This window comes from Hippopotamus amphibius, chromosome 6, assembly GCF_030028045.1.
Source record: "Hippopotamus amphibius kiboko isolate mHipAmp2 chromosome 6, mHipAmp2.hap2, whole genome shotgun sequence".
NCBI lineage: Eukaryota > Metazoa > Chordata > Mammalia > Artiodactyla > Hippopotamidae > Hippopotamus > Hippopotamus amphibius.
The window spans coordinates 15292097-15316196 of record NC_080191.1 but is presented as its reverse complement, the minus strand read 5'-3'; the positions used below and the strand labels follow the sequence as shown (position 1 = coordinate 15316196).

General features: G+C 39.9%; 1 protein-coding gene across 3 annotated transcripts in view; it reads left to right on the top strand.

Moving 5' to 3' along the window:
- Positions 1 to 2923: 2923 nt before the first annotated feature.
- Positions 2924 to 24100, top strand: part of GRIK2 (glutamate ionotropic receptor kainate type subunit 2) — a 618311-nt gene continuing 597134 nt past the window's right edge. For 2 of the 3 annotated variants that reach the window (XM_057738752.1, XM_057738751.1), the window contains exon 1: positions 3150 to 3264. In XM_057738752.1, coding sequence (XP_057594735.1) covers positions 3150 to 3264 — 115 coding nt within the window. Of the gene's footprint in view, positions 3265 to 24100 lie in introns of all 3 variants that reach the window. The other variant, XM_057738750.1, reaches the window with a different exon arrangement.

The window sequence follows — 24100 nt, the reverse complement described above, 5'->3', positions numbered from 1 at the left end:
GAAACTTGTAATAACCTCACAATTGCCTTACTATAATGCATCTTCTACACCACCAAATCATTTTGTTCTAGTTTTGGGGAGGCGATTTTAGGGTTTTTGTTGTTGTCTTTGCCCTGGGAATGAGTGAAGTTTAATGAGAAAGAATGAGAATTAATCTGACAACCATTGTAACAGATGGAAATCTGGAGCTGGAGCATTCTAAAGCAATAACTAATTGTACATTTAAAAACGTCTTTAGCCACTGAACATGGACAGAAGTATTCAGTATTCTGAATCTGGGGGTCTTTCAGGCAATTTTCTGGACTGAGAAATGAGAAGTTTAGTGCTCATGAGGGAACTCACAGTTAATGTAAATGGCTTTTGTAGTAGTATACCCTGAAAAGAGATGGCTATTAGTATATCCTGGGTATGCTAAGGAATCCCAGTTAAGTCACACTGAAATATACACATAACACAGTTGACAAAATAGTCCTCTTGACAATGTGAACAATGCAATAATTCAAACTCCCAGAATCTGTATAGTAGAAATATGCACCATTGTCTTTTCAAATGGCACATTACCCATTCAATATACTACTTTTAATGCACTGTTCTTATATCGAAGTCTGGAGCGCTGTCCGCGGTACTGAAGAAAGGTCGTCTCCTGTCTTGCAGAAGTTCAGTTGGACAGGTGGAGTTGCTGTCTGTGGTGTTGAAGCCTTTCAGATTAGCTGATGGATGTAAATGAACCTAATTTAGCATATGTGCAAAATTGGTTCTTTGGGGACCAATTAATAGTAAGAAAAATTTGTGATAGACTTTTTAGTGCTTAATTTACTGTGTAAGAACTTCATGAAACTGGAAGCTTGATCTTTCACTTTTCAACTAGACACCCAATAAATAATCCCGCAAAAACTAAATAGTTTAGAATGCTAGTTTGAAGTAGAAAAGTTACAACTGTAATGTCAAATGCCATTATGTTAACAGAATACATAAACAGGGAGTTATGGTACATTTTGTTTTCTTGAGTTCCATTAAATGCCAACTATACTGCAAAACTGCAGTATTTTGATTAGTCACAACAGAACATGCCATTTTCAGGTAGTAGATATCAATTATATTGACAGATGAAAAAATAAGAATATTTATTGTTGCCCTGGCAGTCATCATTATCTCTGCTAGGATCAAAAAGAAAAAAACAAATAGAATGGAATAAATGAGACAGCAAATACGAGACAGGACATGTTGGGCTGTACATGCTTTACAAGAGATATTTTAAGCATGGACTGAAGGAGTCGCTAGATACCCTTGGTTTTAGCACAAGGTGTTCCTTTTAAAGTGCTCAAATAGTCAAATTATTTGATTGAATTGCCTGCTACACTGCAGAACTAGCCATTCATGATACTTACTTTTGACACTGCAGTTGTGCCTCCATCTTAAAAAAAAAAAATCAATGCCCACTTAATGCCTTTGCAAAATGTAGGTTTATGTTCACATCAGCATTTTATAATATCTTAAGGAAAAATAGACTTAAAATAGATTTTAGAAATTTTGCTTTCTGGAAGAAATAGTACTCATATCACTCATTTAAAATTTAGATATTCTTCAAATATTATATGATCTTATAATTTTTTCATAATGGTTAACCTGTACTGTGTTAGTTGTTTATGAAAAAGAGATTAACTTCAAGGTAGAGGTCCAGCAATTTGCCCTTTGTGCTTCCTGAGCACTTAAAAAATATTAATATATAGTAATATATTTATCCCTATCCATCTTAGTTTCACTTACTAATGTAAAATGTTAGGATTGGATATTTTTATCGATATGCATGGAGGGCAGCATATTACCTATTTCAATAATAAAGTATATTTTTATGTTAAAAGAAAATATATTTCTTTACTTTTTTCTTGAATAAATTGCTACTTGTGAAAGCCAAGACAGCCACTGTCTGGGGAGTCTGAATATTCTGGTCAGAACACTAGAAAATAATAAGGTATTTTAAGACAAAATTTGATGCTCAATGTTGTTCAAGCTATGATTCCGTATTTCACCTCTTCAAGAAAAATATTCAGAAAACCAAATAAGAAGAAATTTGGGCATGAATTATTGAAGCCTTTGGAGTTTGCTGCACCAATTCAAATACCATTGTTTTTTAATATATGCACAATTATTTTAGATAAGGTAAAAATGGATGGGAAAGTGTCATTCCTTCATTTTAATTCAAATTTCCCCCCCTAAAAGGCCACTTGCAGAAATCTATTTTTATTGCTGGGTAGTAATCAAGGAATGTCCCACTCAAGTTTTTAAAGACTATATTTATGTCTCCAATTGCACTTCAATCTATATTAATTCCTGGGCAAAATTTTAAAAGTATAAAAAGACCCTTTTTCGGCCTAAGAACAGGTTACATTTGCACTAAATTCCTCCCTCTTAGACCACTTCCTTTTTTACAACTCCTAGGCAAAGTGACTTTGACTTAGCTTGTCATTTATTAAAATTCATCAGTTGATGTAGGAAGTCCGCTTGCATACATCGTCACTATCTTAGCAAAGATTTACTGGAAATAAAAGCACTTTTTTTTCAGGTAACTAAATCCGACTTCTTCCTTGTAACTCAAGGTGGGCGACCAGATCGGTTGCATAATAGATATTGGGAAGCTCACTGGCAGGAAGCCTTAAGAGGCAAGCAGCTATCTCAATTTTTCTCACTTAATCTTGGCTTCACGTCAGAAGCTGTGCAGCAGTGCAGTAGAATAGGGCCTGGCAAAACCTTTGCGAGCAAAGCGCCTTTTGTGCTGGGGCTGTGGCTCGCTACTGACGCCTCGGCGGTTTCCAAGGCTGGATTTCCTATTGATTTTCCTCCTCCTTTGCTTCCCCAGGCTCGCGCGGCCGGACATTGTGGGTGTGCGTGCTGGATTTCTCCCGGATGCTCCCCGACTAACATGGATGTCCCACCATCCCTTGCAGTGGAAGGTTGCTCCTTGGCGCAGTGAGTGAAGAACATGCAGCGATTGCTAATGGGTTTGGGAAGCGGAGACTCCTTCCTCTCTCTGTGACCATGCCGTGATCGTGTCTGCGGCCACCACTCGACGCATCCTCAGTCCTACCCGAACCGGGAACCTAACGCTAGATCGGGGAAGTGGGTGCCGCGCGTGTGGACACAGAAACACCATGAAGATTATTTCCCCGATTCTAAGTAATCCAGTCTTCAGGCGCACCATTAAACTCCTGCTCTGCTTACTGTGGATTGGATATTCTCAAGGAACCACACATGTATTAAGATTTGGTAAGATTCCCCATCCCTCTCCTTCGCCTGGTATCCGGCTCAGAGGCAGCCGGATGTAAACAGGCGTGTTCGCCCTGCTAGGCGGGTGGGCTCCGTGCATTTCGACCTGTTTGTTCACTGCTCCGTCGCTTCCCGGGGTTTGAAAGGACCCACTTGCGCTTTTCATTTCATTTCTACCCCCCCCCCCTTATTAAAAAAAAAAATAGCCGCGGGAGGATGAAGTGAGTGTCAGTGTGTGGTAGTGGTCGCTGCGTTACCTCCCCATGGTAGCCAGCCTCAGACACGGTAATGACGCTGGGGGTACGGCCACCACCGCTGCTTCCGCCTGTCTCTCCGGGATCCTCTGGGCTTGGCCCGCTGCTCCTTCCCCAAGAATGTGCGCGCTGGGGCTACACGCCTCTCAGATTGCCCGGCTGATGAGTTAATATTTGGTAACTCTTTGGCAAGTTGGCGTCTGTCCGCTTCTGCCCTGGGACCTGGACAGGTCCGCAAGTGGAAGGCGCTAACCCTTTTGATTTCTATTGTTATCAGAGAGCCTTTTCGGTTCATTTCACCAGTTTTTCAATCCCTGGTGCCCTATGGGTACCCGGAGCTTTTAAAGATATTGTTGTAAGGTTGAAGTCTCTACTTAACAAGGGGAGGCTGCTGTTTCAGTGAAATAGCGTCCTAAGGAAGGGTTTTTGTTGTTTTTAACCTGTGAATCCTCTCACTGCGCGTCCTGGACTAGTACATAACGAGCAGTGATGATTGGAGCGGAGGGGGGTCTCTGTATGGTAGTCTAAGTCTGCATCTTTATTTCACTTGTAGCATGATTAAAAAGCCGCGGCGGCAGTTATATATTAGGGGAATGCATTGCTTTCCTAAGGAATCAGGTTTCCTTAAGGCTCGAAGGAAAATCTAAACGTGAAATTCTGGTGGAAACGCTGGTCAGAAGATTTGCTTGGAGGAAATGAAGCGTGGGCAACACTCAGCTGCTCTGGATGGCCAATGGAGTTTCAGTAGGAGAACTAGTCAGGCAAAGTTCCCTTAAGTAGATAAGAGCCAGAGAAGAGAAAGTCAACAGGGTAAACTCTCCCACTGTGGGCGCCTCCTCTGACAGTTCAAGTGGATTTAGACCAAAGAGTGCAGGAAACCATATAATCCTCAGTATGTGTCTCTGAGATAAAAGCAGATACATTAAGTCACTCAGTCAAATTTAAATCGAGGAGTGATTGCCTGCACTTCCTATTTTGTCAGTAGCATCTTCTCTCTTGCCTTTTTCCCAGTATGCTTTTTCCATAATGATAACATTTATCATCTATCTCAGGCTTTGTGGAACCAGGGTAGGAATGTTTTCACATACTGAAAAAGGGAACCCTACCTTCCCTCCCTCACCAACACATAGACACACCTGGAGTCCAGAAGACTGGTAGTGACAAGAAAAGACAATGAGTTATAACTGGATTCCTACTGTAGTAGTTTTCCTGCTTTCTTCATGCCTTTAGATAGTACTCAAGCACGTTGCTCTTAGCAACAAGCGTCCACAGGAATGCTTGTTTCTTTGGATGAGATTAAACAGGTCCCTGTATTACTGAAAATGTGTGTGTGTGCTTCAAGCATGGTGTGTGCTTCAAGCATGTTAAGTGCTTCAGTTTGGTAGTTTCGCCCAATATTTTTAGTAGTACAACCTACTTATTTGGAATACTGAGGTGTCTTCTGAAGTGTGTTTATGAATGAGTGTGTCTTAGTGTGTTTCAAGACTGGGTGGGGAAAAAAAGAAGTCTGGGAGCCGGAAAACTGCCACCAATACTCTAAAGATTTAATTATTGCTGCTCTGGTCTTGCAGCATAATATATGCTGAATCATTAGATTGTTACATTCGCTGATCATTTCATATCTTCATATTAAAAATCTTGGCGACTGTAGCAGAGTGGGTAGCAGCTTTCCAAAAGAGCTGACACACACACAAAAATACATTTTCCTAGACCAGTGCTTACTAAGAATGTCCGTAAGAAATAGGGGAGTAGGCAAACACTTCCCACCTGTGTGTGCCTTGCTACCTTAAACCAACAGCCCAGTTTCTAGATAACCTGTTATTTTCTCCATTAACTTCAAACATCTTCCAAGTGGAGATCCATTTTCTCTGATTTCTGACGTGAGTTGTGGTGAAGGGTTGTATACATTATAATCATTGGAACATTTCCCTGTAGGGGATATTTTGATGCAATGGCGGGAGTTTTATTTCCATCTGGGAAAAACACGTTTGGAGTGGAGTGGAGATTGGTTGCACGTGTATGAGCCACTCTTGAGAAAGGTTATTTTTAACTTCAGCTGAAAAGGCAAACCAGAGCCTCATCCCTGGTCCGGTGTCTTGGAAGGGAAGGGAAAGGGTTGCAGTCACTGGTGGAGCAGCTGCCCCTGGCGTGCGGGTGAGACCCGCCGCCTGTACAGAGAAGGTGGCATTCAGCCCCTTCCCCCACCGACCCGGGTGTGGTTGGCCTCAGCCAGCCGCCCGGCGCCTCTCCGGCGGCGCTATGGCAACCGCGGGGCCCCGCGCGGCGGCCGCCCCATCCCCAGCCCCTCTTCCCATAGGTGGTGGAAAACCACCTTCTCGGGCTCTGTACTGTCCTTTCTTCCGCTCCCACTAGGACTGTGACTTGACTACGTCCTCCTACCAACGAGTGTGGATCGGGGAGCAGCTTAGGGTGCTGACACTTGCCGAGTCTTTCGCCGCCCCCGCCCATCTTCCGGGTGCTCAATCTCTCTCTCTCTCTCTCACTCACACACACACACGGACAAGTGCAGTCTCGAGAAGCAAGTTCGACACTTTGACACGATGACTCCTCTCTGGTCCCCAGGAAAGCTTCCTGCAGTCTCATCCGCGAGCGCCTGTGTCCCGGCGCCCCCTCCCACCCTGCCTGGCCTCGGGGCTGCCCACTCGGGCCAGCTACTCCGAAGCCGCTTTGCAAACACCTCCTAGAGAAAGTCTTAGGAGCGCCGACCCCAGGGAACTTTCCCGAAGCTTTCAGGCGGCCTGGAGAGATGGGGGAGCGACCTGAGGGTCGGCCAAGGGTCAGCTCCTCGCCCGCGGGCGGGCGCCGCGCGGTGGGTGGGTCGTGGCAGTTTCCCCGCCTTTGATCTTGGCTTGGCCCAGCTTGGCTTCTCCGGGGCGACCCCCCAGCGGGCACGTTGTGGGGGGACACGGTGGATCTTGGGCAGTTAGAGGGTTAGTTTCCCCACTCCAAGTCAGGTCAAACGGCCTGGGGCCGGCGTTTCCAGGAGCGGAGCCTGCGATGCCCGGCGCGGGGCCTCTGCCGTGCGCTCCCGCCCCGCGGCGCCGCGCTATGGAAATGAGGCACCTTTGTCTCCCCGCAGCTGCGCCCGGCCCTGCTAGCGGCCGGGATCCGGGACGAAGGCGGGATCCTTCCGTCCGCGGGGGCGTGGGCCCGGATTCCACTGTCTCCCAGCACGACTGTGGCTCGGAGGTACTTGAACGTTTCTTTTGTTACTTTCGCCACCCTTCTCTTCCGGGTCTGCTCGCCCTCTGCTCCTGGGAAAGCGTGGGAAGGAGTCGAAGCCAGCTCCGGACGGGGCTCCACGCAGGGCTAGCAGTCCGGCTCGGAGGTGGTGGTGGTGGTGGTGGTGGGAGGCGGGGGGTGTTGGCGTCTTCTTTAAGTAATCACTCCCCAAGCCACCACTTGTTTAGGATCTTCGAGGTCGGGTTTTCCCAATTCCTCATCTGAAATGTAAGTTAGAGTGCCAAGAGCGAACACAGGAACCCAAACTTTCCCCCAAACTTGTGGGCAGCTTCTCCAAGACAGTCCTTTCAGAAGAGCTGAGCTTGTGGTAGGCCACTGACTCCCTTCAGATGTTTCGACCTAGCTTTTTTTCTTCAGCATGCCAGTAGGACGACTTTCTTTTTTTTAAGGCTTCGCAGGCGAGGTCTTCCCCCAGACGCGCTCGGACCTCCTTGGCACTGTGCGCTGGCCCTGAGGCCATGACGCAGCGTGTAGCCACTTCTCTGCGCACGTGCCAAAGGTGAAGGCAACAGCTCAGGGACTGCCCAGATTATAAAACCCACAGAGTGAGAAGGAGCGGGAAGGTTCCTATGGAAATCCCCCCATTTGCTGTCTATCCCATGTGCTCCCTGATATAATAATTAGTAGCAGATGTACTACAACATCAAGGAGTGTGAGTGAATTGGCTGGGCTTGGAAGCCGCCACTCTCTACAAGTTCTTTGAAAGAGATTTTTCTTCCTTTGGGAGGTGAGGTGGGCGGGAGGGAGGAGTGGCCTTACATCTGGAAGCTGGAAAACTGGCTCTTGGGAGGCGGGGATGGGGGAGTAATAGCGGCTGCTGTCTGAAACAGATAAAGCCCGAACACCTGCTCAGCTGAGCTCTGGAAAGCAGGGGAGGGAAATCTTTCCAAGAATCGCCAACACAACGGCCACACTTTAAAAAAAAATCTGTTTTTCACATAAGTTCTCACTTATTCTTAAAGCTTCAAAGAATAACTCTGATGTGATCCATCAAGCGGAGGCACACTCATTTCAGAAAATGACTTTGAAAAATGATCTTTTCGTCCTCTAGAAATAACACTTCTTCTCCACCCAGACACATGGAACGCAACACGTTTTCAGGCTTTGTGAGGTTGTCTTTAAGCAGTGAACAGGGGTTTATATGTCAGTAGACATTTCTTCAGATAGACACCTTTTGCTTTTTAGCTTAATTCAAGTTATCATTGCAGTGTGTTCATTCCTGAATTCTCAGATGACACTGTTTCAACATTTACTTAGCACAGGAAAGGTAATGTGAATTGCTCCCACACAAAGGAGGAACATAACATAGACCAAACAGAGGATGTATCATTGATTATCAGAGCCTTTTCAAGTCTATTCACCATTGAATAAAGGGTTGTCTATGATAATGATGGCATACTCTTTGATTTTTTTAGTTATCAAAATTTCTGATAAAATGTCTTGCTCTTTTGTGGTAGAAGCTCAAGTGAGAGGAATTTATTTTCTCTTTCTGTTCTTAGGGTTTTGTTGTGTTATTGTAGCTCCAATTCCATTTATTCCCCCCAAATTGTCAATGTCCATTTTTACACATCAGAGTAGAAAGCAGTTCACTGTCTTTCAACTGTAATATCGTTAAGTCATTAATCTACTGCATCCATAATACCTGGGGTTTACTGGAGATCCTAGGTTTTCCTCTGTAGGATGATCTAAAGTATTGAAATGGAATTGTTGATGGTCTTACATTTGGGTGGTGAAGCTTTATCTTCTATGGGTTTTCAATTTGTAATCCAGTTATCAAGGTATTAGAAGTGCTTCAGATAAATCCTAAACCCTAAATCTTAGCGTGAAAGGTAAGGTCAAAAGCCCCTGAAAGAGAGGGAAGTAGGTGCACATCATCATTATTGGCTGGTTTAGATTAAACACTGAAGAGGGAGATTTCAATCTGATAACGTCATAGAGCTTCCTGTTTTTCTTTGCTGCTTCTGCTAACAATTTTGTAAGGTAATTAAATTGGCTGATTGAAGTCACGGTGGTCATGGGGCGATAAAGACCATTTGGATTTAATGGAATTTAAAACAACAGAGCACTGAACACAACTCTTACCGAACAAGAATTTTAATGGCCCATTCCGAGTGCTGACTAAATAGAACGCCCTTAACAAGTTTAATCGAAAGGGCAAGGCAGATTAGCACTATATAGTCTTTATGGTTGAAGATTGGGGAATTAAAATTATCCCTTTAAAAGACTCATTAATGCGTTATCAAGATTTAATGTAGGTTCAATAAGCTTTCTTTAGACCTTCATCGTATTTTGTGAACCTAGGTTTAGGACCAAGTTTCAATAAGGAAATATTTTCAAGAGCTCACTTCATAAATTGTGTATGTTTCTTATTTCAAAAACAAAAGACATGTAAAATTCTTAGAGAGGATCCAGGGTGTTGAGGGTGAGTGTTCATGATGAATCCTTTCTTTTCAGTAACTGAAAAGAATGAATTTGACTTTTCTTTAAAAGTTTTGTTTTTGGCAATATTTTCTTATAAACAAAGCTTATGTGTACTAGAGAAACTGCAAAGATAATTTAAAAAAAATATTCTACAGTTTCAACAGAGTCATAGGTATTTGACTTAGGTTTTATTCTGTTTTTTTAATCCTGCCCTTGTTTTTTCTTAATGAAACTTCTCCGTTCAGGTTACTACACTTTAGTGCATTCAGCTTCCTTCTGCCCCTGGAAGAAGGGCAGTTCTTTGCTTTACATTGAGAACATGTTTAGTGCCAGTTCCATGGTTCAAGTCAAGCCTCGGTCTCTTATGAAATTGTTCCTTCCAGCTGCTTCTTGTCTTGTGAAATTGTCTTCTCCAAGTTGTCTGTTCCTTTTTTATTCTAGAAAAACACAAAAATTAAGTTTTTATATAACAATCTCTTGAATTTTGATTGCACATAATTTAAAAAATTGTTTAAAAAATTCCAAGTTGACCAAACCAAAAGCACTCAGCTGCTGGGGGGTAGCCTCAAAGCCACCAGCTTTCACCCTCCTGCCCACCCCACCTTCCCACTCCTCATCAATCCCTGAAAAAGTAGGCTTATTTGTCTGTTGCCTCACACCTTTAGGGCCAACCATTTTATACTGTATTTTCAAAGTGCCAATTAGCTTATCAGATAAAACTAATATGGTAAAACTGAATGGGAGGTTAGCAAAGACCCTTAAAATCTTTCTGCAGAATTTTTTATTTTCCATTTTATATTTTATATTTGGGCTTTGAGGCTCTTCTCCATTTACCAAAGCATTCAAATATAGCTTTTCCCTATTGATCGACTTGAGTCCTTCATTTCCTTAATTAAAAACTAAACATTCTTTTTAATAGAGGTAGGTCACTGGACAGCAGAGCTATGTGTAAAGATCTGAAAGGGTCTGGGGAGGTTGTGGCTTTCAGATATCTTCCCCACTGATACATGTAATTCTATCAGTCTCTCTTTTTGGTTTAGCATTAGCCGTCTCCAGTGGCCCTGTTTTAAGACAAATATATTCTGGAAGGGAGAGCACATAGTCCCTAGATAGTCAAGTTGGGATGAGTTTATTAGATCAATTGATTCTGTCTGTGACAGAGATGCTCAGGTACAAAAGAGAATTCTGTGTGCCTAAGGGAGTGCTGAGTGATTAGCACTGATGTGAAGGGGAGGCTGAAAAAAGAGGGAAGTCAAATGCTGTTTGATACAAAGTCTTTTCTAGATTTACTGCCAGACCACTCAGTGCATTTTAAATTGATCTTTTTGCTTGTATTAGTCCAAATCTTTGAGCATATGTGATGATTTTAAATAAGATCTCAGTGATATTCTTACATTGACATATTTCCTCCCAATCAAAAGGATCTTTAAACGCTTTTCACACTCTTTTAAATCAACGAGGTACTTTACCATCATTGAAGTAAAGCAAGTGTTTGGAAGGTGTTGCCTCTAATTCTGATTTCTATATCCAGTTCTGCCTCACTCTGAGTTCCTGACCTATCACAGTGGGAATATTGCTCAGCTGAAATGATCAAATAAGCAAAGCAAATGTTAAAGAAGTATTCTGCTTCAGCAGCATCGTAGGCATTTGGTTTATTTTACGTTGTCTTTTTAATTCTGGTCATCTTTTTACCAATGAAAGCTTCTGTATTGTTTATTATACCTTTTAGTGCATTCAGGCCCCTCCTTGCCCCGAAGAAATGAAATGCAAACTCTCTCAAGATAAAGGAAAACTATAGAATCCTGTAATATTTGAGCCAAAGGGGCCTTTAGAGATCAAGTCTAGAATGCCAGGTTTAGACTTGAGTTGCCAAGGGCAGTTAAATCACTTGTTCTGGTCACAGCTAGTTAGTGTCAGATTTTATACCCAAACATGAATATCCTGACTGCTGCTCGGCTGATGTTTTTCAGTGAATTATGCTGTGTTTCCAGGGTAGCCTCTCATTCTCTGTGCTTTGCATCAGTTTTAGGAAGAGTCACTGGTTCTGGTAGCTTCCCTAGATGTTTGCCTACTTAATTTCTTCCACCTTTTCTTTCATAGGACATTATCTCATAGATTATACCTTTTCTTTTTCTCCTTCTTCTGTAGCTCCTTCCATCCCCCTCTTCTGTGCCTGCCAGGGTCTTCTTCTCCCCGTGTCCAGAACTTTGACCACATCCATTTATTCAGCAAATAGTAACTGAATATCTATTATGTGCCAGGCAAACAGAATTCTAAGATCCGGATTCTGACCTCAAGGAGTTTGTAATCCAATTAGAGACAAGACATATAGATATTAAAGTACCAATTGAGTGGTGCAGAAAATGTATACAATGTTCTTAAAAGGAGATTATTGTGGGCTTGCATTTTTATAGGAGAGATTAGACTCTGGCTGGGACTTTAAAAAAAAAAAAGTGTGGTAGGAAAGAATAGAGGGAAATATATCATTGGCAGAAGACTCAGAACAAGAAAAGGAATTTAATCAGAAGTTAAGAAGGCGAGCTTTGGAATAGGGAATGGACAGGCCCTATCAGAGGATAGTTAAGGCCTTGCTTTTTCAGAGCTTAAATATTTAGGTTGTAGGGGTTCTACTCCTGTTTGTCACCCCTAGAAAGCAATTGAAATCAAAAGGATGGGCTTGACTTGGTCTCCAACAAACAGTCAAGTGGTTTCTCAGTCTGCTGCTTACATTTTATGAAGAATAAGTGGATCTCTTTTCTCTGTGTTATTTAAATGAAAGCAAAGGACCCAGCCTTGTCCTTGATCATTGAAGCCTTTAAGAAGTTCTTGGTCTGGGATAACGGATACTTCTTAAGTGAAATTCTGAAATGAAATAAAGGAATAACTTTTTAACACATGGCTAGATCAAATGATTAAGCAAGGAAAAGTTTCCAGTTAGTCTAAAGGAGAATGCACTGGAAGACAATTTAAAAGCACCATTAGCTTCTTTGAAAGATATAGTATATTGCCTCCAAGGCATTCTCAATGATTTTTGTCTAATTCCAAGAGATTTCCATTACCTGAAACTGTATGTATACAATCATTGTATCATTATATATATATAATAAAATAATTTCAAATCAGAATTTAAAGTTAAATTAAAATTAAAAACATTTTTAGTGGAACAAGTTCATTTTAGTGATATTTTCTAATTCTGTGTGAACTCAATACGCCAGACCTGTTTGAGTTATGAATTTCACTCTTGACCTTGTCATCTAGTGGCTATGGAAAAATAATTAAATCTCAGTAGGTCTTGATGTCTACTTCTGTAGAATGGGTATTACTTGCTATCTGTTTATCTTCCAAGGGTAATGTTGGAATTAATATGAAAATGCATAGAACTTGGGGCTTATTGGTAGAAGAGGACTTCTGAGATTGAAGGTATAGTTGTTCATTGTGTATGTGTAGAGCAAAGTCAAATTTGTTATCACTCATGTACATTTCATTCAGCTTCTTAAACTGTGCATAACATTTGCAGTAGTCTGTCTTTTCTAAACTGTTCTTGAATAGACTTCCTTGGATTGCACCTGAAGTGATTATAAACATGTTGAAAAGGATTATTGACTGATAGTACAAACTTACTTCTGAGTTGGCAGTTTGAAGAGCAAGTCCATAGTTTCTTTTTCTTCTTTGTAGATCAGGAATTTAATTGGCATTATGAAATATCCACAATGCAAGTAGGAAACAAGTCACAACTAAAAGTCAAAATAATAAGCAAAGAAATCATGTTAAGTCTGGTGGCTTGATTTTCCACTTTTTCACAACTGCATGGTCTTTCTAGTCTATGTTTAAAAACATTTTCTGAAAACCTGTGCCTGATTTTATATATACTTAAGTCTTCATCCATCTGCCTGTGATGAACTGTTAGCTCTTATTCAAGTTTTGTAGGTACACAAGTGATTATATTTGATCCGTTTGTGTTGATTTGGGAGTGTTTCACATGCAGATTTACTATAGTTGTTTGAGATAGACAGGTGGGACTTTTCTCTGGTTACGTTGGCATCTTCATCAAGGAGCTCTCCTAGGTAGTCTTTCTGGGGCTTACTCTTTAAGGCACAACAGACTCTCCTGTCACCCATAAACCACTTACCTCACCATTCTTCCTTAAGGCCTCTCTGAATTACCTTTGGCTCTTTTTTATAAGCGCTAACCCAGTGTTGGGGAGTCAGCATAGAAGTGAGTGGAGAGAGATGAAGACTCCTCCACACACATCAGTCGTGCCACATTAGAGCATCCAGGAGACCATTTGAAAAGTGTATTCAACTTGTAATACATTTTTACACTTGGAAAAAATTTTTTGTTTTTAAAACTTTGCAGTATGAAGTTTATTGGGAAAATTTCCTGGATGTTGAAGATAATGAGATTTTGAAGCAGTGATTCCCAGCTGTCAGGAGTGGGATGAAGGATAAGGAGTCTTAAATTTTTATGATAATCTAGAGGACAAATGGACTAAATTAAATGCAGGTTGAAAAATACTCTCCTGTCTTAAGTCTGGTTTTGTGTTTTCTGGAAGCAGTTCTGCATGGTAGCAGAACTGATGCTGGCATATGTGAAGTTGCAGTTGAGTTCCTGCTTCCAGCGGGTGAAGGACGGAGCAGTATTCCATTCTGTCATCTTTCCCTGAGAATTCTGGGTTGATCCCTTAGGAAGCCTTCCTGAGGATTGGGGGTGGCATTTCAATCACTCATCCTCAGCTTGTTCTCTAAGATGCGTATCTCTTCCTTTTGCTGTTCCATACGTCAACTATCCTTTTAAAAATCTAGAATGTTTTGTCTCCTCCAAATGGTCTATTTTAGATAGGGATTCTGTAAAATAAATTCAAGCATTGGCAAGAAAATTTGATCAGATCAATGAATCCCGAACCTTATTTCACATCAGAATGGAAGGAGCTTAAAATATTTAAATTCCTGATTCCCAAACCTGGAGATTCTGTAGTTTAAAATGTTTCCTTTTTTCACAACTTTGTAGTTTCACAGCTGCATAGTCAGTAGTGCCTTCACTTTTTTAGAAAACTCTTAAATGCACTTAAAAGAGACAAAACAAAACTCCCAGACAGGTTGAAAATCAATCACTGAGGTAGATAATCTTGAGGAGTTTTTGACCTTAAAATTTATAATTCCTCTGGGCGGGTGCATCAGCTTTCTGTATTGGCAATGGATAATCATGACTAGGCTGTGTAAAACAATGAGTAAATTTTGTAGATGAGGGTTGTGGCTTGGATATTTTATTATTCCTCACAGAGCACACACAGTGTTGGGCTCTCAGCATCCCACTGATGGGCTGACTGATGGTTTAAAATCTAAGCATTTAGAATATTCATGTTCACAGCCCAAAGGAATCTTAAACAGGTGTTGTTTTACAAATAATGTCTAAGATGATGAATGGTTGTGGGACCTTTCCCTCTCAACCTCTTACTGGAGTCACCCCTAAGAGATCATTTTAAAATGTTGTCTTCCCAAAACCTATCAAAATAAAAAATTCCAGCAGACGTCTGCTCTAGTTAAGAAGACCCCAACTCAGTTGCCATGAATACATGTAAATGGCCCAGAATCTGGGCTGAAAATAGAATCCAGCCTAGGTGGTGTTCATTAGAAATCTCTTGGACTAAACCCTATCCACCCTTACTCCGGCCCCTTGCAGCGGCTATACCGAGTCATTGTTAGGTCATGGTGCCAAGAGTTGAAATCTGGACACTACTTTTGGAATGAAACCAGAATGCTCGTATATTTGTTTTAAGTGGATATTGTCAGTAATTATATATGCTGATTTAGTATTAAGACTGCTAATAATATCTTTATCTGCCCAAATTATTGGGAACTAAGAGTTTTCCATATTTATTGCCAATTAGGTAAAACATCAGTTTATTAAGTATATTCCTATAATTTAACTTGCTATCTGGGAGACTTTATACAAAATTATATATAGGAGACACCTTATTGATGGTACCATTAATAGTAGCACAATTATAAATTGGTTAGAGATTCTAAAGTATTGAAATTATCATAATTACATACTAATGATAATTTTAAGGTAAATATTGCAGAAACTCATTGAGTTAACTTTACTGTTCCTCGGAAGTTTTCTTATTGAGACTCACCATTGTTTACCTATACGTGTTTAAATATTGTCAGTTATTTTACTTAAAATAGTTCAGAGGGGATTTAATGGTTGAGAGCATGGAAATATGTAATTTCAGAAAACTGTATCTGGTGGTGTGCAGTTCTCTGAAAGACATATTATGAAAAATCCTTTTATATGGCCTGAATTTGACAGTACTTTTTTTTTTAAATTGTTACCTGAATTTTTTTTTTTTTTTAAGTATGGTTGATTTACAGTGTTGTGGTTAGCAAAGTGATTCAGTTATACATTTGTATATGTAACCTTTTTCAGATTATTTTCCATTGAAGGTTGAATATGATGTTGTGTATTGTTCCCTGTGCTATACAGTAGGTCCTTATTGTTTATTTTATTTTATTATTTTATTTTATTTTAAATTTTTTCATCTTTATTGGAGTATAATTGCGCTACAGTATTGTGTTAATTTCTGCTGTACAACAAAGTGAATCAGCTATATGTATACATATATTCCCATATCCTACCTCCCTTGAGCCTGCCTCCCACCCTCCCTATCTGACCCCTTTAGGTCTTCACAAAGCATTGAGCTGATCTCCCTGTGCTCTGTAGCAGCTTCCCTCGGAAGGTATCTATTTTACATTTGGTAGTGTATATATATTAATGCTACTGTCTCACTACACCCCAGCTTCTCCTCCCCCACCCCATGTCCTCAAGTCTGTTCTCTACGTCTGCATCTCTATTACTGCCCTGCTGTTAGGTTCATCAGTACCATTTTTCTAGATTCCATATGTATGCGTTAGCATACGGTATTTGTTTTTCTCTTTCTGATTTACTTCACTCTGTATGACAGACTCTAGGTCCATCCACCTCACTACAAATAGCTCAGTTTCATTCCTTTCTATGGCTGAGTAATATTCCATTGTATATATGTGCCACATCTTCTTTATCCATTTGTCTGTTGATGGACATTTAGGTTGCTTCCATGGCCTGTCTATTGTATAATGCTGCAGTGAACATTGTGGTACATGTATCTTTTTGAATTATGGTTTTCTCTGGGTATATGTCCAGTAGTGGGATTGCTGGGTCATATGGTAGATATATTTATAGTCATTAAGGAACCTCCATACTGTTCTCCATGGTGGCTGTACATTCCCACTAATAGCACAAGAGGTTTCCCTTTTCTCCACATCCTCTCCAGCATTTATTGTTTCTAGATTTTTTGATAATGGCCATTCTGACCGGTGTGAGGTGATACCTCATTGTGGTTTTGATTTGCATTTCTCTAATGATTTGTGATGTTGAGCATCTTTTCATGTGTTTGTTGGCCATCTGTATGCCTTCCTTGGAGAAATGCTTATTTAGGTTTTCCGCCCATTTTTAGATTGAGTTGTTTGTTTTTTTGATATTGAGCTACATGAGCTGCTTGTGTATTTTGGAGATTAATTCTTTGTTAGTTTCTTCATTTACAAATATTTTCTGCCATTCTCAGGGTTGTCTTTTTGTCTTGTTTATGGTTTCCTTTGCTGTGCAAAAGCTTTTAAGTGTCAATAGGTCCCATTTGTTTATTTTTGTTTTTATTTCCATTATTCTGGGAGGTAGGTCAAAAAGGATAGTGCTATGGTTTATGTCATAGAGTGTTCTGCCTATGTTTTCTAATTTATATATAGTAGTGTGTATCTGTTAATCCTGAACACCTAATTTATCCCTCCCCCCTTTCTCCTTTGGTAACCATAAGTTTGTTTTCTATGTCTGTGAGTCTATTTCTGTTTTGCAAATAAATGTTATATGATATCACTTATAAGCAGAATCTAAAAAAAGATATAAATGAAATTATTTACAAAACAGAGGTAGACGCACAGTAGGTTTTAATCATGTATATTCATCCCATTATATGTCTAGAATTACTATGCCTTTAACTTTTCCATTTGTGTAGGATAAATTTATATACATGTAGGATATGAAAAAATTTACACAGTAGATGTTATTAATACCTTTACATTTATTCAGGTATACTCATTTGTTGGTTTTAGGTAGGAGTCTGACTTTACTAAACTTGACAGCCACCAGGAAGTGGTAATAGAAGTGAATTGCTCAAAGTTCTTTGAATTTTGTACATCTTTTATTGCCTCACAGGTGGGCAGACTCCATCAGCATTTTTAATATAAACAAGGATAGAATCTTAGCTAAGATTTCAAAGTGGCATATTTTCTAAGTAAACTGTGGAGAGAATTTTAATGCTCAAATTTGTTTATTGTCCTCCTGTATTCTGTATGTTACAAGGGCACTAAAAGTGAATATAAAAAAATCACTACATATTAATAAGAAAAAGCCATATGTAGTATAAGTAATCTCTCTCCTCTCTTTTGGTGCTATTCTTCAAGAAAGAGAGATAAAGCTAAATTTGTCAGAAAATAAGGTAATGCTTTATACTGTGGTAAGGAGGATGCTGAAAGCCTCCCATCAAGTCTTTCAATTTTTCTTCCATTTTTTTATTTAAATTCCCATTTAATTCAACAAATATTTATGCAACATTGGTTTCTGATCCAGTTCTTTGATTATCTGACATAATACAATAATTGAAAAGCAAAATGTAACTAAAATTTCAGTAAATATGAACATTTCCCCCAAAAATGGCTATTACAAAATACATTATATAGAGTTTCCTTATGATACTGTTCTTTTTCTGATAGGCAGCAAGATGTATATCTTTCAATTCCATACTGTAGGCTCTGTTTCAATATTTTATTTCAGTACCTTGTTAGAACTGAAGAATCCACTGTATTGACCTTTAAGAAATTCGCATTTAGTTTGATATAACTTGTCAAAATGTATATATACTTGGAGATGATTTTTCTCTAATATTTAAAGTTTGTACCTTAATATATACCTTGTAATATATTGCCTGTATGTAATATATACCTTAGTATTTGTCTGTGTTTGTACAAGTGACCAGTAATCTGGTTATTTGTGCGTTCATTCATTCTTGGATCATACATTTAATAAATGTTTAACTGCTTACCGTATGCCAGACATGGCACTGGGCTCTCGGACACGAAGAAATTGAAAGTAAAAAGAACTGGTCTCTGAATCAAGGATCTCATGTCCTACAGGGGTAGGTAGCCACATGAAAGAAAATTGCAAAACAATGTGACAGGTGCATGCAGTAACATGTAAATAACTACTCTAACATGAAGAGAGGCATCTAGCTGCATCTGCAAGGAAAGATTTCTAAAGCCTGTTGTTTGCATCTGCCTCTGAGACTTGTGATCTACTGAGACCTTTACTCAGACATTCCCTTCTTGATATTAGATTAGATATTAGAATGGCTGTGCTGCTTGTGTTCCTTCTCTCCACTGCTGTAACTCCAGAAGTCCTTAGCTGGGCTGCGCCTCTTCTCTCAAATCGTAGTGGTGCCATTAATATTTTTCATATATATATTATGCATATATATATACACACACATATACACACACATAAATGCATGGACGCTTGCACACACACGTGTGTATATATGCATATGGAAAGAGAGGGAGAGAGAGAACTAGTGTAAATTATTTTAAGTGTTTCAGTACTGTATTAGTTAGAGTGTAGATTCAGTAACATATCCCAAAAATATCACCCCACCTCCCAGAGAAACAAAACAAAGCCAGATAGATGTGCACTTTTTTCTCACATACAAGTCAGGGATGATGTAGTGGATCTGCAGCCCTCTGGGGTCTGTGCTGCTTCCAGCTCTCTCTTCCGGCATCTGTATCTGGCATCTGGTGTGGCCTTTCTCAGGGTCCAGCCATCTCATGCACCTTCCCAACAGCAGGACGGACACCTTCTGGATGTTGCACATACCGTTTTACCTCATATCCTATTGGCAGGAACTTAGTCACATGGCTACACCTGGGCACACAGGAGCCTGGGAATTAAAGCCCTGTTACAGGAAATGTGCCCAGTTGAAAATCTCAGGATCTCTTCCCGTAGAGGACATGGAGAATGAATATGGAAGCACCAATGGTAGTCTCTGCCACAGGCATTCAATTAAACATTTTAGAAATGAGCTCAGCTCTTTAGCGTATTTAAGTGTGTGCGTGTGTTTGTAGTACATTTTGGAAAATATGAAAGTATAAAAGGGAAAATAAAACTTTTCATAATTGTGCCATTCAACTAAAACTGCTGTTATCATTTTGTTTCTATTTGCTAGCCTTTTAAAATTAAAAGAAAAAAATGTTTTGACTGATTATAAAAGTAATGCATAGTTAGTGTAGAAAATGGAAACTATATACAAATTATTTTAAAAAATCACCCGTTATCTTACCATAAATGTCATTGAGATTTATCCTTGACTCTTACTGTACATGTTTTATTAATTTTTTTCACTTAATACTTTATTGTGAACATTTTTCTGTTTCCAAGTATTTTTGTGTAATCGTTTCTTAAGCATCTGATTTTCCACTGTATAGGTGTTTGTCATTTATTAACCAGTTCTTCCATTATAGGGTCATGAGCTTGGGTTTTGGAGTCAAACATATCTGAGTTTGAACCTAGCTCTGCTGCTTTTGAGCTGTATGATTGGAGCATGCTGCTGAATCTTCCTAAGTTTTAGTTTCCTTACTTATAAAGTGAGAATGATAATATTATTTGCCTTATAAAGTTATTCTTGGGATTAAAAGAGATAACATACATATAGTGCTTAGTGAAGTGCCTGGCATAGAAGAACCTAAGTGTTAATGTGATCAATCAATTGGTCAATCATTTAATTAGTTTCGCAATACAAAGTACTGGTTTCTGTAATTGGTTCAGGTTCATTTACATCAGATGCTTCTACATATTATGTTATTCTCAGAAGGATGAGTGGAAACCACCCCCCACCAGAAGTCCTGTGTGGTTTTCTCAGACCAGTGGGGTACCCCTTAGGAACATGAGGGGCCAGATGATCAACCCGGACCCGACAGGCCTGTAGACAGGTGATAAATAAATAGTGGACTATTTCTCGGCAGTGGTAGGCCTGCCACCCTCTACCTGCTTCTGAAGATGAGGATGGCTCTTCAGCTCTGGTGATGAGGTTGGGCAGGGAAGGAACCGCAGCAGTCGCACAGCAGTCCTCTCTTTGCTTTCTGATTTGCTAAGCAAATTCCAGGTGTTTTACTTGCTAATCACATTATCATCCCTGATGCTTAATTATTTTCTGCAGGGAAACAGAGTTGTTTGGGGGTTTCAGGAAATTAAATTGAACTTCAAAAGCCACTTCCACATAACAATTAACATTTTGAAATGGGTGATTCCTCAGGGTTTGCTACTAGGTTTACCCAGTTTTTTCTTTAAAGGGCTACTTTTAAATAGTAGATGTATTTTTTTCTATGTATTTAAGATCATGTTTTTTGATAAATTTCTAGTAACATGGTATAAAAATGTGTGGCTGGAGCCTTTGAGATAGACTAATGTTGTGATCTACAGAGTGGGAAATTGGAGGTGATTATCCTGGGTTCTGTATTTGAGAGGAGCCTACATCACTGGCAGGAGATCCCTGTTGCCCTGCTCAGAGAGAAGGGAGTGGTTTCAATGTTAGTACAGCAAAAATCTGAGAGTAACTTACATTGTGTACGAAGGCGAATTTCCACGTGGCTGGTAGACACTATCCCCATCCTCTAACAGGGTCTGTATAACCTCAGCACAAATGTTTCCAGTCCCATTTTAATAAGACAGATTCTAAATGTTGCCTCTCTGTGCCTTCCCAAACATTCCTTCTCTAGTTACCCCAGTATGCTCTTTTTAACCTTTTAGGTTGCCCTTACGTTCAATATTTTCTGATCTGCCTGCACACCATACAGCCACAGTGGAATCTTAAATCCTGATCACTCCTCCTCCCCCTAAAAGGATGGAGGCGCAGAATTGTCATTTGAAAATTGCAATGCATCAGCCTTTGAGAGGAGTTTACAAGTTATGAGATCCACAGCCCATTGCTAATAGCCTACTATTACCAGGAGCCTGGTTCTAGGCAGATCTGGAAAAGGCATGGACAATGTGATCAGAAAGATTGGGATTCCAGGGCCAATTCCACCACTTACAGAAGTTGCAACCTAAGGCAAATGACTCAACCTTTGAGTCTCATTTTTCTTATTTAAAAAATAAGGATAGTAACACCTCACTTACATGATTCTTGTATTCTTGTGGGGCTTAAATGAAATAAAGTCCTTGTGTTTAGGGAGCATCCAAAAACATCCCTTCCCTTTTTGTCATCCTGATAATCTCAGTGTGGAAAAACTGTTGAACAATAGGTTAGCTCTCTGTCCTACAAGAGCCTGTCTGTCAAATGCAGAGTTCTCTGTGTTTATTGACTACTAGTTTCGGCTTCTGTGAAGCTGAGATACAAATTCAGTCCTCGGCTTTTATCCACAGATCTGAGAGGAGGAAGGCAGGCACCTGTAATTATAGCAGCAGTGATGGGTTGCATTTGAATTGCATAGTGTGTTAAGGCTTTTCTCAGCTGCTTGGCTTGGGTATTGCTATAGTGATTCTGGGAGTAACAGACAGCATTTTAGCAAGTATTTGTCTTTCTATTATCCATCCTAACATAATCCTAGAATCTCCACAGACACGCAAGAGTTCTTTTGTTGCTCTCTGGCAGCAAAGAGCCTATTTTTATAAAGTGGTCTGTGCAGAGTTTAACAACCCTTTTATGGACTGGTACCAGACTACATATGGAGGGATGGGGTGAAGATAGTTTTTCCACTGACGTTTGTAAAATTTTAGATTCAAGTTTCCATGAATCGAAATACTACACTGCAAAAGTCTGAGACTCTAAGCATTACAAATGCTTGTCTGTTGTGATTCATTTCCTTTCTTACTGTTTCATGTCACATTGGTTGAACAAAAAGGCAGCCGTCCATGTGATCTTTCCAAGGGGGCAGGATGGTGGTTGGGGCTCTCTGTGAGGCTGATGCTTGGGAGTGTGAGGGAAGGTGGGAGAGGAGACTCCTTTGTTCCCTTTGCTAATCCCCTTTCATCAATCACCGTTTGTTCCTCTTTCCTTAGATTCTAATAATGGAAATGTCAATGTCCTCAACATCAATTGAATGAGAAATAGCTACTCTAAACAGCATCTGCAAAATGACAGTTATGAAATCTAGAAGAGACTGAGCCCCCAAACCCAGATTATTTTCCATTTTCTCTAATTTATTTGAGAGCTCCAGTAACAGGGTCACCCTGACATGCCAAGGAGATTTCAGATCTTTGCTGGAAAGTCTTGTATGCACTATTTTTAATATGGTTGTGTCTACATGACTTCCTTTTTAAGAGCAGAGATGAGTCTCAGCTGCACCCAAGATAGGAAAGAAGAAAGCCTCTCATATAACTTACGTTGTTTTCCCCCTTACTTACCTTTCTCTGACTCATTCCTTCCCTGAGGACAGCTCTGATGCCTTGTCTTTTTTCTTCTTCCTCAGCCTCAGCAGCAAACTGGTTTTACTCACCTCTTTTACTTGGTTCTATCACATGATCTATTCTTCACAGGGGTGTAGGATCTTTTCCATCACCCTTTCACTTTTCCAGGACCTTTTAATCGTAAGCATCTTCCACTTCCTTTTGGTCATAATCAACCTATTCTCATTGTCTCTGTTTCACTCTTTGTGTAGCTAGTGGCTTTATTAAATTACCAAAATCTCATACAGGCCTATGCAGTGGGGCTGGGGTGGTGGTGGAGGTATCTGGGCTCACTGGTAACATTGAAGGATGGTTGAGGGCCTGAGATAGAGATTGTACAGCTACAATGACCACATTTTATAAACTCTAAATCAACACACAGGTATGGCATGTATAGGTGGACTTATAGGGACAGTGGAATAGTGTGGTTGAAACTGGGAGTGTTTTACTGCATGTTCCACAAACAAATATACTTGTTTAATGCATAATATTTATTTAATTCCTATAATAAGCCTAAAAAGTAGGTGCTCTTAATCTCCTTTCACAGATGAGGAAACAGGCTGAGAAAGGTTAAATAACTTTTCCCGAATGTTCCAAATATTGAGGAGTTCGAAGCTGGTTTAGACTTCTGGCAGTAGTTCTTCTGATCTTTACGTTTCAATAAATTTTGGTAGAATTTGATTGCATTTTGCTGCTCTGTGGTTGGGATGTGGGATTCTCCAAGCCTGCTGTTGGACCTGGAGCAGGCGTTGCATACCATAACAAGAATATTTTCCCCAGCATGAAGAACCATTGCTCTTCTGAAATGACCCTCAAGCAGCCTTTCCAAATTCTGATTTACTTCTTACAGAGAGAAAATGCATAGAAGAACATGAATTATTCTAATTTCTAGAATGTGATCCAAAGTTAAGATGATAATAATAATGGTGAAATTAATAATAATGATGATGGTTACTATTTCTTGGATATCTGCCACATGCCAGATACAACACAGGCATTTTTCTTATGTCATCTCAGCGCTTACAGCAAGTCCATCACCCCCATTTTATTTTATTTTATTTATTTATTTATTTCTTATTTTTAAAAATTTTATTGGGGTATAGTTTTTTTTTTTAAGCTCTTTATTGGAATATAATTGCTTTACACCTTTGTACCAGCTTTTGAGGTACACCAAAGTGAATCAGCTGTATTTATACATATATCCCCATATCCCCTCCCTCCTGTGGGGTATAGTTGATTTATAATGTGTTACTTTCTGCTGTAAAGCAAAGTGAATGTTATACATACACACATATCAATTCTTTTTTAGATTCTTTTCCCATACAGGTCATTATGGAGTATTGAGTAGAGTTCCCTGTGCTATATACGGTAGA